The 12,768-nt window shown below is 32.0% G+C and overlaps 1 protein-coding gene across 3 annotated transcripts in view; it reads left to right on the plus strand.

The window, feature by feature from the left end:
* Positions 1-901: 901 nt before the first annotated feature.
* Syt20 (synaptotagmin 20) overlaps positions 902-12,768 on the plus strand; it is a 41,986-nt gene continuing 30,119 nt past the window's right edge. Inside the window, exons 1-4 of one of the 3 annotated variants that reach the window (XR_015548420.1) lie at positions 902-1,236; positions 1,570-1,657; positions 10,265-10,419; positions 11,769-11,888. Coding sequence is in view for 2 of the 3 variants with exons in the window: in XM_011059660.2 (XP_011057962.1) it covers positions 10,278-10,419; positions 11,769-11,888 (262 nt within the window). In the remaining variant the exon portion in view is untranslated. The remainder of the gene's footprint in view (positions 1,237-1,569; positions 1,658-10,264; positions 10,420-11,768; positions 11,889-12,768) is intronic. The other 2 variants (XM_011059660.2, XM_011059662.2) reach the window with 2 other exon arrangements.

Consider the following 12,768-nt stretch of genomic DNA (forward strand, 5'->3'; position numbering starts at 1 on the left):
TTTAAAATTTCAAAACGCTCTTCAAGAGAAAACATGTTGTTTCGTGCCGCGGACGGTATGACTAATAAACTGTCAAAATTTCGGGTCTGTAGCTCGTTCGGTGTTGCCATACGACGAAATTCAAAAACGTACCAATAGATGGCCCACCCTGTATATGTTTTTTATTAATACTGTTATTGAAAATTTACAAGGTTATTTTTTTAATTATATTATGTTGTTAGCTAATGCTGTTAAGAGAATTATTTTTTTCTCATGTGATTATAATAATATGCTAAATACACTAAAATAGATTTTTTTTGTAACTTTAACCTTTCTCTTTCATTTGTAAAGTGACACTGCAGCAAACGGAATTGTATTCAGTGCCTAAAAGATTATGGAAAATATCACCTTCTTATGCTTAAAGATTTGAACAAAAATTATTTTTTATTTAATAGTGTTATATAAATATTACTACACAGTACTATTGTTTTTAAAACTGATTGAGTTTTTCCAATTCTGAAGTATTGTAGATAAATGAAATAAAAGTAATTACAAAAAAATTAATTAGCGATGTTATATCAATATAAAAATTTAATACTAAATTATAACTTAATATTTTTACGACAATCTTCTATCTCTTATTTTTCTAAAAATATACATACATTGAAGTTATTTAATATCATCTTTTTCACATGCAAGTTACATTAAAAATAAAAAATTCTAACATTTTATTTCATATTTAATTGATTTTCCACTATTCAATATGATTTAAAAAATTGATTGTAGCAATTAAATTAAAAATACTGCTACGGAATATTGAAAACTATTTCTATGAAAGATAAAAAATATTTAGTAGTTATATACTGAATTTTTGATATAAAATTGCAAATGTATAGTCATAAGTCTCTAATTGAAATAGCCAACGCAACGTATTACTCATCTACTCGCGAACTATCGGCAATGTCGGAGGCGAACTTCCTAAGGGGAACGCCTATCTTTGTCTTGACGTATACGCATTTGTTCACTTGACTGATTGTGAAGACGCAAATGGCCACGTACGTCTGTGCTTACGAAGCAGAATGGAGTATTTAATCGATTAAGTCAGTTACCGAATAGAGTGCAATCGCAAATTTGCGCTCGCGAGTGTATAAACGCAAATTACGAATTCATCTGTTACTACAGGATTGCAATATGATTAAGCGAGTATCGTGTAAATATTTGCAAAAAGTAATCGATAATTGAATTCAGCTCATGTTGGTAAGTAACATTTGCAAATCGAGCACCTTTTTAATGAATTGTAGATACAAAATTACTCGATAAAATTTAAGAATACCGATATTACAAGGTTAATGATGTAACCTGCAGTTGCAATACTCTGTACCAATAGAATTTTAAAAAGTAAATATAATCGAATGATCGTGTCATTGAATATCTCAGATAATGTTCAATATTACTAGAATTAACGTTTATATATGTATGTGTAATGTGAGATATGTAATACGATGAGATATGCAGGTGCACGAGTATATGTGTTTGTTATGAAGCATATGTTTCGAAAGTTATCATTATATATTATCGTTGTGATTATAGTTACGATTGTTATGAATGTTATCGTTGATTTCGGCACTGGATTTCGCTTCCTCACACGAAACTCATTATTTGCAGTTAATTTTGCGAGGTCAGTATACGTAATAAATATTTTTTACGCGTGATAATGCAAAAATCCGAGATGCTATAATTATTCTTGTATTATTTCTAAGCAAAATTAATTTAAAAATAAATTTAATGCTGAACGTAATCTCTTTTAAATTCCTCTTAGATGTTAGTTACGAAAAAATTATATGACACGAAATGTTCGAAAATTTGCATTAAATAATCCCTTTCGACATTTTTGCTGAGAAAAAACATAATCGTCTTGGAATATTCTATTTCAAATCATTATTTTTCCAATCAATTATTTAATGGAAATGAAATGTGAATAAATTTTTTAATATGTTTTGACGGTGTTTCTTTGTCATCGAGCATTGTCATAATTTATTTCACCAATTTTTGTTCGGCATAGCCGAGAATTATTGGTAACACAAGTGTTTCTATCTAATGTGCTGATGTGTGTACACTGTGTAAAGCGGTTTATTTTTTACGCTCTGTAGTCTATGTCGTAAGAGATATATATATATCAGCAAATGTAGTAGTAACGAATACGAGACGTAGATGTTCGCAAGTGTTTCAATATGAATAATGTTCCACTTGATATAACTTTCTTGCTATTTACATAATATTATTTAATAATCTTTTAGATAAAATGTTAATTAAATATTAAGTATTTTTATAATAAATCCATTAAAACATATATGTCTCTGTGTTAGGCGAGAAATTTTGCTCAAGATATCAACCATCGCTGCGTTTCATCACATTTCTCTGATACGATCAGTTTACCTACAATTAGGGAATGGAAGTAACGCATTATTTGTAATGTCCGTTACAAGTTATTTTTTTTACTAACGAACTTATTTTATTAATGTTATATCTTTCTTTTTTAATACTGTAATGATGACGAGCTACATTTTTTTCATAATGGTAATGATTTATGATTTTTTATCGTTACTTTTTTTACCTTAATTTTAAATAGAATAAAATTACTACATTGTGAATCACGCACGCACGCATACACACACGCGCGCGCACACACGCACTAACTTTCTCACTCATATACGTATAAATTACATGGATAAATTCACATGATACTCACAGACAGGATGCAACATACGCATAAGGAAACTAAACAAGGACAATTCGAAAATCTCGGAATCAAGTTTATTTCTTTCTACTCACATTGAGTCAGCAATTTATTTATATAAAAGTGCCTTTTCATGCGTAACACACTGTGGCAGCAAAAATGTCACATGATGCCAATTTTTCATAATTGCTTTCGCTGCATTTGCATGAAAAGGAATAACGGTAACAGCGTATGTATTAAAGTTTAACCTCATCTATATCTTTTATTTGCTCAGCTCGAAAATTAATATGAAAAACTTAAAAAGCTAAAAATTTGTGATTATATGGCACTATTAGTGCAGTTAGAATTTGGACAACTATCATTTCAGGTAATTATTTAGAATTTAAAATATCCCTACTCACTTCAAATCTTAATGAAAATGTGCTCATTGTATGTACTTATTATAAACTCAATTTTCATATATTGGGTCATCTAAAAACCGCGGATACTTTTTAGATGACCCAATATTTTGCAAATATTGTTGACTTTCTTGGTTTTGAATTCTTTGTTGCTTGTTGTTCGTTCGATTGAACTTCAATGAGATACGGCAAAATGTATCGTCAACTCATGTAAAATTTTTAACCAATAGTTGCTGCTACAGCGTGCTGCATATGAAAAGTCAACTTTAGTCTGTGGTTTTAAAGTAGTGAATTTGTGTTCTAAAGCAGAGAATTTGTTTTAAAGTAGTGAATTTATGTTTTAGAACAGAGAATCTGTTTTAAAGTCATGAATTTGTGTTTTAGAGCAAAGAATTTGTTTTAAAGTAACAAATTTGTGACCGCAGCGCATGCTTGCATCGTAGTATTTCGTGGCTGTAAGATTTCCTAACTTCAATGCTCATTAATTTTAACGTTTAATATCTCTGTGGGACGCTTTTTTCTTGTAGAATCTTTATTTTTAATGTTATGCGAAAACGCATCGATTGAGTCTATTTTCATCAAAATTTGAGGTGACCGAGGTTTTGTAAATCTTTATCTTTTTGAATAATATAAATGTCAAGATGCGCGCGCAGAGAAGGATAGGTTGCCCCGATATTTTGTCTCGCATCGTTCTGCCCAGCATATATTGGGTCATCTAAAAAGTATCCGCGGTACTTTGTCACTAAATATATGACCATCAACACATCTAGTGACAAAAAATCGCGGATACTTTTTAGATGATCCAATATATAGAAAAATATATGGATGCTGAGTCTATCTAATATGCCAATGGGTAAATGTTATTTTTATTAAAATTTGAGGTAAGCGGGTTCTTCTGAACATTTACCTTTGTCACTAATCCTATTATAACTTATCAATCAAGTGGAACCAAAATGGCGGATGAGAATACCTACATATCTAGTGCTTTAATTCTAATACAATCCTCGTGCAAAAACAAAAAAACAAATCTAGTTATACACTCTTTAATCAGAGTCTGGCCATCTGAAGTGGCTGTCATTTTTTCATTGAAATTATGTGAGAGAGAAAAAGTTGTATTATCTCACTTCATTTCATAATGCAGTGGTGCTGTAAGTTGCAGTTTTATAAAGATGCTCTATAAGCTTCACCGTTCTTAATGAATATTCTGGCACGTTTAGGCGATTAACTAGCAATTAAAATTTAAAAAACGTAAAAATTTAGTAGTGCCTAATCATAAATATTACGATAGCAATTCTATGGTCATGCATCATGCATTTAAAGTAAAAATATAATGTGTTTTCATTATATATTTAAATGGAATGAATGAAAAATATCGAACCAATCATAAACCGGGGAGAAGATAGCTAGACTTCGATTAGGAGGTTTTATTTATACTATTGTGGGGGCGGTGCACTTGCACACAGTTCAATCACGATATCAGGATATACAGTAGGGACAAGACTCCATTTTCTATTCACGCATATTTGCTTGCGCATCATAAGCGACCTGTTTTTGATGACACCAATCCCGATTAAAGCAGAGAATCCATAGCTTCTCCGTTACTGCAATCGCACCATGACATATCGCTGCGATTGTCTTAATTATAATAGTATTAGGAATCACTGCCTATATGCAACAAAAAAAAGGAATAAAAAATCTTAATTTTTGAGAATTTTTCACCAAATTGATGATCAATTGTATACATTCACGCATTTAGTCATGTTGCTTTATAAAATTAATTGCTGTAATCAGCTATGCACGAGACATTACCGTGTCTCCTGAATAAATTAAATTAGCCAATTAGCAATATGAGTATTTGATATACACCCCATTATTGCACTACTAATAGAGTTTTAGATTTATAAGAGAAACGCGACTGGTGATGAGTATTCTGATTGGTCATTGGTCACGTTACTTAACAGCCAATCATGAACTAATTTTTGTGTATTAAAAATGGCTGCTTAACGGATGATATGGATTGGTGGATATAATCATAATCTTTCTTGCAAACGATGTCATTTTTTATACTTTTTCTAGTACTTTTTAGTACTTTTACGATACTGAAATAAGTCGGTCGCGCTTCTCTGATAAATCTAGGATATCTATCATGAAACTTTTTTCCTAGGATGATAAGTAAAAAATGAAAATTTTCTCCAACTTCAATGGTTAAAATTTCCATTTTTCACTTTCTGTCCTAGGGATAAAGTTTCATGATAGATACCTAGGACTCTATGCACTACTAATGTCTAGAGATTCTCTAATAAAAGACGCGACATGAGAAAGTTACATTTTGATTGATCCGGCATGTTTTAATAATTCTTATATTTGAATATCTACATTCGTGCTACTTTTAAATTTCAACAATATAATTAAAATTAATTATTTTAAAGATATTAACAAATAGATTTCTTACATTACATGTCGAAATAACGCATGCGAGAAAAGAATTTACTGTTGCAGGCGTTCAATTTTTCATATCATTTCCTTAACATCTTTCGCTAACATTTTTCGCATAAAGCATTATTGTATATTTAACTATTTTTAATAATTGTCAGTCTGTTGAGCATGTATGTATCACATAAAAAGAAACCCAATAACGAAACATTTTGAAATATTTCATTGTAGCAATTACGACGTTGTTACAAACTTTGCTGAAATGTTTCTTGCTTACTGGAAGAGATCAAACCAGAGAGAAATCTGAAAGAGGAAATGACGGCTCAAAACCTGTAACCGCAAAATGCTGCCGCGCATTACTGCCTTCTGACAAAGTGGATGTAAACTACACAACAATATCCACCTCTTTGCGGTGCTCATGATGAAAATAAATCGCTGAAATCATTGAAATCTCTATTAATTTGATAAATTTTAGTTACTTTAGCGATTTCAATTAGCTATTTCCATCAAGAGCATCGCAAAAAGGTGGATATTGTTGTGTAATTAACATCTATAATACTTCTTCAGAAGGTGGCAATGCGCGACAGCATTTTGCGGTTACAAGTTTTGGATCGTCATGTTCTTTCTCAAGTTTCTCTCTGGTATCATTCATTGATCCAGGCCTACCAACTATGAAGAAATAAATGATGTTGCTACGACTGATCTCTATGCATTTTTGTCAGATCTTGCTATGTGTCCTTTTCTCTCTTCGTTTCGATGTGTAGAGCAACATCAACTGTGTCAAGCGAATGTCAAATATAATTTCAAGTTTATTAGAGTACGTATTACGAAATTATTCGAAATGGATTCCTATTGGAATTATTCCATTATTCTTTAGATTTCTATTGTGTTTTCTAAGAAAAATGGAATAATTCCGTAGGTGCCTTGAGAATTCCCCGAGTTATATGGTGGTATAATTGTTGATACAAATTGTACACTGGCCGACAGAAATGCCTTTACACATTCAAGATGCGTTTCGGAACACAGTCGAAACGCATACTAGATGGGGTGAAAAGTAACCTCCTTGATCGCCAGAATGCGCCACTATTGCAAAAAAGTTTATGGTGCCTTGTAGTCCGTTCATATTTAGGCAGACATACCAAGTGGCAGTGCGATACTGCCCTTAGTTTTGTTTTGAGAGCTGATTGTTGTTGACGTGTTTGCGAAAACGATTTTCGTTCTCTCATAAAACATTATTTTTTGAGAGGCAAAACGGCGAAGGAAACAAAAGAAAAGTTGGATAAATATTATGTGGCTAATACTCCGTCAGATTACACCGTCAAATATTGGTTTCGAGAGTTTCGTGGTGGCCGCAACTCCACTACCGATGAAGTCCGCAGCGGCAGGCCTTCCGATGCGGTTACCGAGGAAAATGTCAAAAAAATACATGAAATGGTGTTGGCTGACCGGAAAGTGAAGGTGCGCGAGCTAGCAGATGCTACAAAGATTAGTACTGAGCGAACACGCCATATTTTGGGCGAGATTCTGCATAAGAAAAAAATTTTTTTCATTCCCAAGGAGGTTACTTTTCACCCCACCTAGTACATACAATTATATGCGTTTCGACTGTGTTCCGAAACGCATCTCTCTTGAATGTGTAAAAGTATTTCTGTTGGCCAGTGTACTTATTTATTTATTTATATTTATGTATTGATTTGTTCATTTGTTCTACGCTCCTAATGCGGCTCCGATTTTATTTCTGAGACACCCTGTATATGAAAAATTCTATAAAAAAAAATATAAATATTTTGAGTATGAAATGTATTTCAAATATAGCTCCTACTCATTCCAACGAACGTGTTAAAGTGAGTTGGAGCTACAGTAGGAACATGCGAAGCAAACAAATATATTGGGTCATCTAAAAAGTATCCGCAGTTTTTTGTCACTAGATGTGTGTTGATGGTCATATATCTAGTAACAAAGTACCGCGAATACTTTTTAGATGACCCAATATATGATAAAAAGAAACGAACTTAAATGATGTGCTTGCGACGAAGACAATTAAGGATTATGAACTGGGACTACGAACAGTTACAAAACAAGCGAGAGAACAAAGAATTAGAAACTACATTTACATGGCACTCTTAATCAGGTTTACTAACATCAGTAGTTATGAAATTGACCAATCACAGTCGTTTCTTCTGAGAAACAACTATGATTGATCAATTTTATAACTACAGATATTTTAAAACGCGATTAAGCATGTCGTGTAATATAGGTCAGAGAGAGAGAGAGAGAGAGAGAGAGAGAGAGAGAGAGAGAGAGAGAGAGAGAGAGAGACGCTTGCAAACTGAGCATACCTAGAGTCCTATATTTATAAAAAAAAGCGCAACCGACTTATGTCAGTATCGCAAAAGTGCTAAAAAGTACTAGAAGTACTAAAAATGGTGTCGTTTGCAAGACACTATGAAATCCACCAATCATTCATTAAGCAGCCATTATTAGTACACAGAAATAAGTTCGTCATTGGCTGCTAATCACGTGATTGCAATGACTAATCAGAACTAGAGAGCTTCACAGGAAGAGAGTGATAAACTATTGTACCACGTAATCCGTCTCCTCTGATTGGGTATGGGCAAAGCTTCATAGGCATGGAAGAGATTGGAGAAATCTGGTCACGTGACCCCCTTCCTGATTGGACATAGGCATTCACCTCTATACTATAAATTCTTACAAGAAAAATTCTTGTGTGATCTTCCCAAAAAATTTTCACATATGAATTTCGGACAGGAACATACACGATCGTATAAGAATATATCGCGTACAATACCTGTGGATAAATCAAGAATCTTGCACCCATTTTACATGAATCCTATAAGCATGTTATATGATTCTTACATAGTACGTTACATGAATCTTGCACGCAGGTTATGTGAATTTTGCGCACATGTAACGTCAATCTTGTAAGAATATAACTGGAAATGTCATTATGAAAATATTACAAGAATACTATTGGAATTTGTGATGCCTGATTTATTATTTAAAATTCAAATAGCTATTTTTGTTAAAATTAAAATAAAATCTAAATCTTACTTTATTTGATGAGAGAATTTAAGAATTTGTTTTGTAAAATTATGATGAAGTTATGAGCAATTAATATCATTTTTTTTTATTTTCATCGTCTTATTATTTTTATTTAATTCGCAACAACTCAGTAACAAACAATCGTAGGGACATTTTTTATAAATGAATTTATAGAAAAAACTTAAGTTTTTATATTAGAAATTCAAAAATTTTTGCAAATTTTTTTTTAGGTATGTAACAGGTTCACAAAGTGAAGAAAAAATTTCCCGTTTTGTTTAACTCTTAGTTTTCTATATGTAAAAATTACAAAACTCATATAAATTAAAAAAATATAATAACAATTCAAAAGTAGAGATTTCAAGCTTTAAAACTCTTAAAATTTAAATTTCGTTTATTTTTAACAAAATTGCAGCTGTTTGAACTTTGAATAATAAATTGGGCACGAATTTTTACATTCACCCAATATGTTTTTTTTTAAGACTTGATACTTGGTCTTTCATATAACACTTAGGAATTATGCATAATTAATACCATATTCTTGGATGATTTTGTAAAGAAATTATTTTTTAAAAGTTTCTCATAAGATTAAGGCAAGATCTTTTCATGCATAATCGTCGTGTACGATTCATACCAGATTCTTGTATCAACATGGAAAATAAATTATTTCGTAATTATGTCTTATTAAGACTGATAAATGATCTTTCATGAAACACTTCAGAATCATATATAATTAATACCATATTTTTAGATAAGCCTGTAAAGAAATTATTTTTTAAAAGTTTCTTATAAGACTAAGGCCAAATCTTTTCATTGCGATATAAATCGTCGTGTACGATTCATTCCAGACTAAGGTCATTAAAGATTACTGATAAGATTCATGTACAAATTATATAAGATTTTTATATGATCATGTACGTGCATTTAGTAATCTTGATTGATCACATACAATTCTTTTAAAATCTGGTACAAAAAACTTACAAGAGTTTTCAATAGAGACGTTATGCAATTTGCCATTCTCTCCCTGTAAGGTTCTCTAATCAGAATACTTACAACACCAGTCGCACTTCTCTTATAAATCTAGGACACTATGTCAATCCATGGTGGAAAGATTACATTGTAAGGTGAGCTCCCGTATCTGATATTCCTTTAATGTCCATATCAGATTACCGATCGACGATTGACAATTGCTTGGTTCTATTTCAGCCAATTACGATAAACTCGCTACATCGTAATTGGATGAAGTAATCGGACAACTGTCAGTCGTAATTGTCAATCCGTAATCTGATAAGGGCATAAGGCTAAAGTCTCATGGAGCGGAAATTTGTAGCAGAACGGAACAGCGAGAAATCACAATCGTAGAAAAGAAAGCAGAGTAACGACTACAGAGTTGTGATTGGTCGTGCTGTTCCGTTCGATCCTCAATAAATTTCCGCCTCATGGGACGCCTAAGACTTCTACACTACTACTAACGAATATCAGCAGTGATACTACTGTGTTTCAGTAGTTACACTATTGAATGTCAGTAGTTGTCACTGTTGTGCACTATTATACATCAGAAGTTTTTTTCCGTAAGGCTAGTTACTTTTAAAAAGTTTTTATTCTCCTATAATCTCTACCTATAATCGATGTAAGTAACTTTGAATTCGAATTTCAGTGATTTTCATTGAATGTTACACGAAGATTTCTTAGGCCCGTGGGGCCTGTTAATTGTAATTGTGATAGGAGTAGGAATCATCCTAATCGCGTTGCTCCTGTTCGTCTGTTTTCTCATGCCCGGTTGTATCGGTTATGAATACTTCAGAAAACAACGTAAGTAACCATAAAATATTCCATTTAATTCTTTTTATATTAAATATATTTAATTATTCTCAAAGTACAATTCTCTGAAATATTATAGATCAATAAATAATATTTAAAAATAAAATTAACATCATGTGTGCCACCACACAAAGATAATTGTAGAGTTGTTTCAGTGTAAAATACTTGACATGTACAATCGCACATTATGAGGGAGTGGTTCACTTACACACTGTTGCAATTGCCTACTGCCAATCACAGCGACTTTTGCATAGGGAGTTTTTATATATCTTTTGATTCTGATGCTGTGATTGACTTGTGCGCAATGGGCTCGTGTGAAATTGATATACACCTATCTAGGTCGGTATTCATAATCCGTTTTTATTTCAAGATCGTCTTAAGTAATGTCTTAAGATGCTAATATGGCTCTCTGATTAGTTTGTGATGTGACATCTTAAGACTGTACTTAAGAAGATCTTGCAATTAGAATCATATTGGGTCATCTAAAAAGTATCCGCGGTTTTTTGTTAGATGTGTTGATCATCAACACTATCTAGTGACAAAAAACCGCGGATACTTTGTAGATGACCCAATATAAATACCGCTCCTAGAGATCCTCTATGTAGAGATCGCTTACTGATAACACGCCTGTTCTTTTTAGCTGAACTTTTGCACCAATTCATCTTTCTACCTTTTCTCTCCAAGAGGAAAGAAGAGCAAGAAAGATGAACTGGTGCAAAAGTTCAACTAAAAAGAACAAGCCTTACGCCTTACATTTTTGTGCCATGGGCTTGATCGGAATGTTGACATAATATAATAGTGTATCACGGAGAGTGATATTATTTTCATTTGTATATACCTTTTTTAAATTATAATTGAGTAATACAAATTTGATAAGAAAAATTCAATAATAAACAGAGTTAATTGCGTATATGAACGCTTGTATAAATTCTATGGTGAAAAAAAAAATTTTGCTTTCTATTTACATCGAAACTCAGATAATTCTCATCTGTGATGTCATAATTCAATTGAATGCACGTTCTTTTTTCATTATGACAATTAAGATTTAACTGAGTTTTTGCTTACAATCTGCACAAGCTCAAGACCGTGTGTCTCGGCCGAAAAGGCCATTTTATTAATGACGTTTTCGGCAATAGCCATATAGCCTATGTAGTACATAAAACTTAAAGATTGTTTAAATAAGTATCTAAAATTATGGAAGAATATTTAAATATCGTATAAATGTTGAAGCATCAGCTTATAAATACGAAGAAAATAAAAATCCAGCGAAGAACATAAAAGTATTTATTTTTAAACCGCTATCTAGAACAAAAATGGATACTTAAAATATCTTTTCACAGGCAAAGAAGTTAAGAGTGTGCCTCTGCAAACGAAGAATCAAGAGAAGGAGAACTTAAAATTAAATGATGTCAGTTATAGATCTTGGAGACTTGGTAGTCTATACGAAAATGACAATAATGGTATAAATTTATTGCATTTTGTACAATTTTAGGACTGAAATCTTGATTGGTTTCACGTGTCTCAGATTACATGAGAACTTACCTTATTTTTTAATTACCAACTATTTTGCTAATTTGCAAAAATTATTATTGGGTCATCTAAAAAGTATCCGCGGTTTTTTGTCACTAGATAGTGTTGATGGTCAACACCATCTAGTGACAAAAAACCGCGGATACTTTTTAGATGACCCAATATATTAGGTGTTGGAATTAATTCGTAGCGTTTTACAAGTGATGGGAAGTACTTTCATTAATGTATTTTTTAATGCTCATGTGAAATAAATAACATTCTTTCATTAAAAACGCTACGAATTAATTCCAACACCTAATATATCAATAGTTAAATAAACAGCAAGAGTAAATTGCAAGTCAGCAAATAATATTGATTCATCATCTTACATTACACTGGACTGTTATGATATAAAAATGTTATAAATTAATACACACAAATATATTATTTATTATGATTGAATTCGAAAATAAGTTTGGTTGGTGTAGGGAAAGAAAATAAAGTTGGCAGTATTGGAAATTACCAACGCTGTGTTGGAAGAAATTGTTCGATTTCTCCGGATTTTGGTGACTCACCCTGTACAAAATCTCTATGAGTTATACAATACATAAAATTGATGTTGAACAATGTGTTATATATTATGAGAACATTTTTAATGTTCTACTTACTATCTTGAAACACTTCAAAGCTTTCTTCTCTATTTTCATATTCACTTTGGCCTTCTAGTAGTCCCATCGGGAAAAACGAAACGCAGCGTTGGTAATTTTCAATGCCAACTTTACTTTGTTTCCCAATTAAACTTATTTTCGAACGCAACCTATATTTCATAAG

Source organism: Acromyrmex echinatior, unplaced genomic scaffold (genome assembly GCF_024713525.1).
Source record: "Acromyrmex echinatior isolate Ae372 unplaced genomic scaffold, ASM2471352v2 Scaffold40, whole genome shotgun sequence".
Lineage (NCBI taxonomy): Eukaryota > Metazoa > Arthropoda > Insecta > Hymenoptera > Formicidae > Acromyrmex > Acromyrmex echinatior.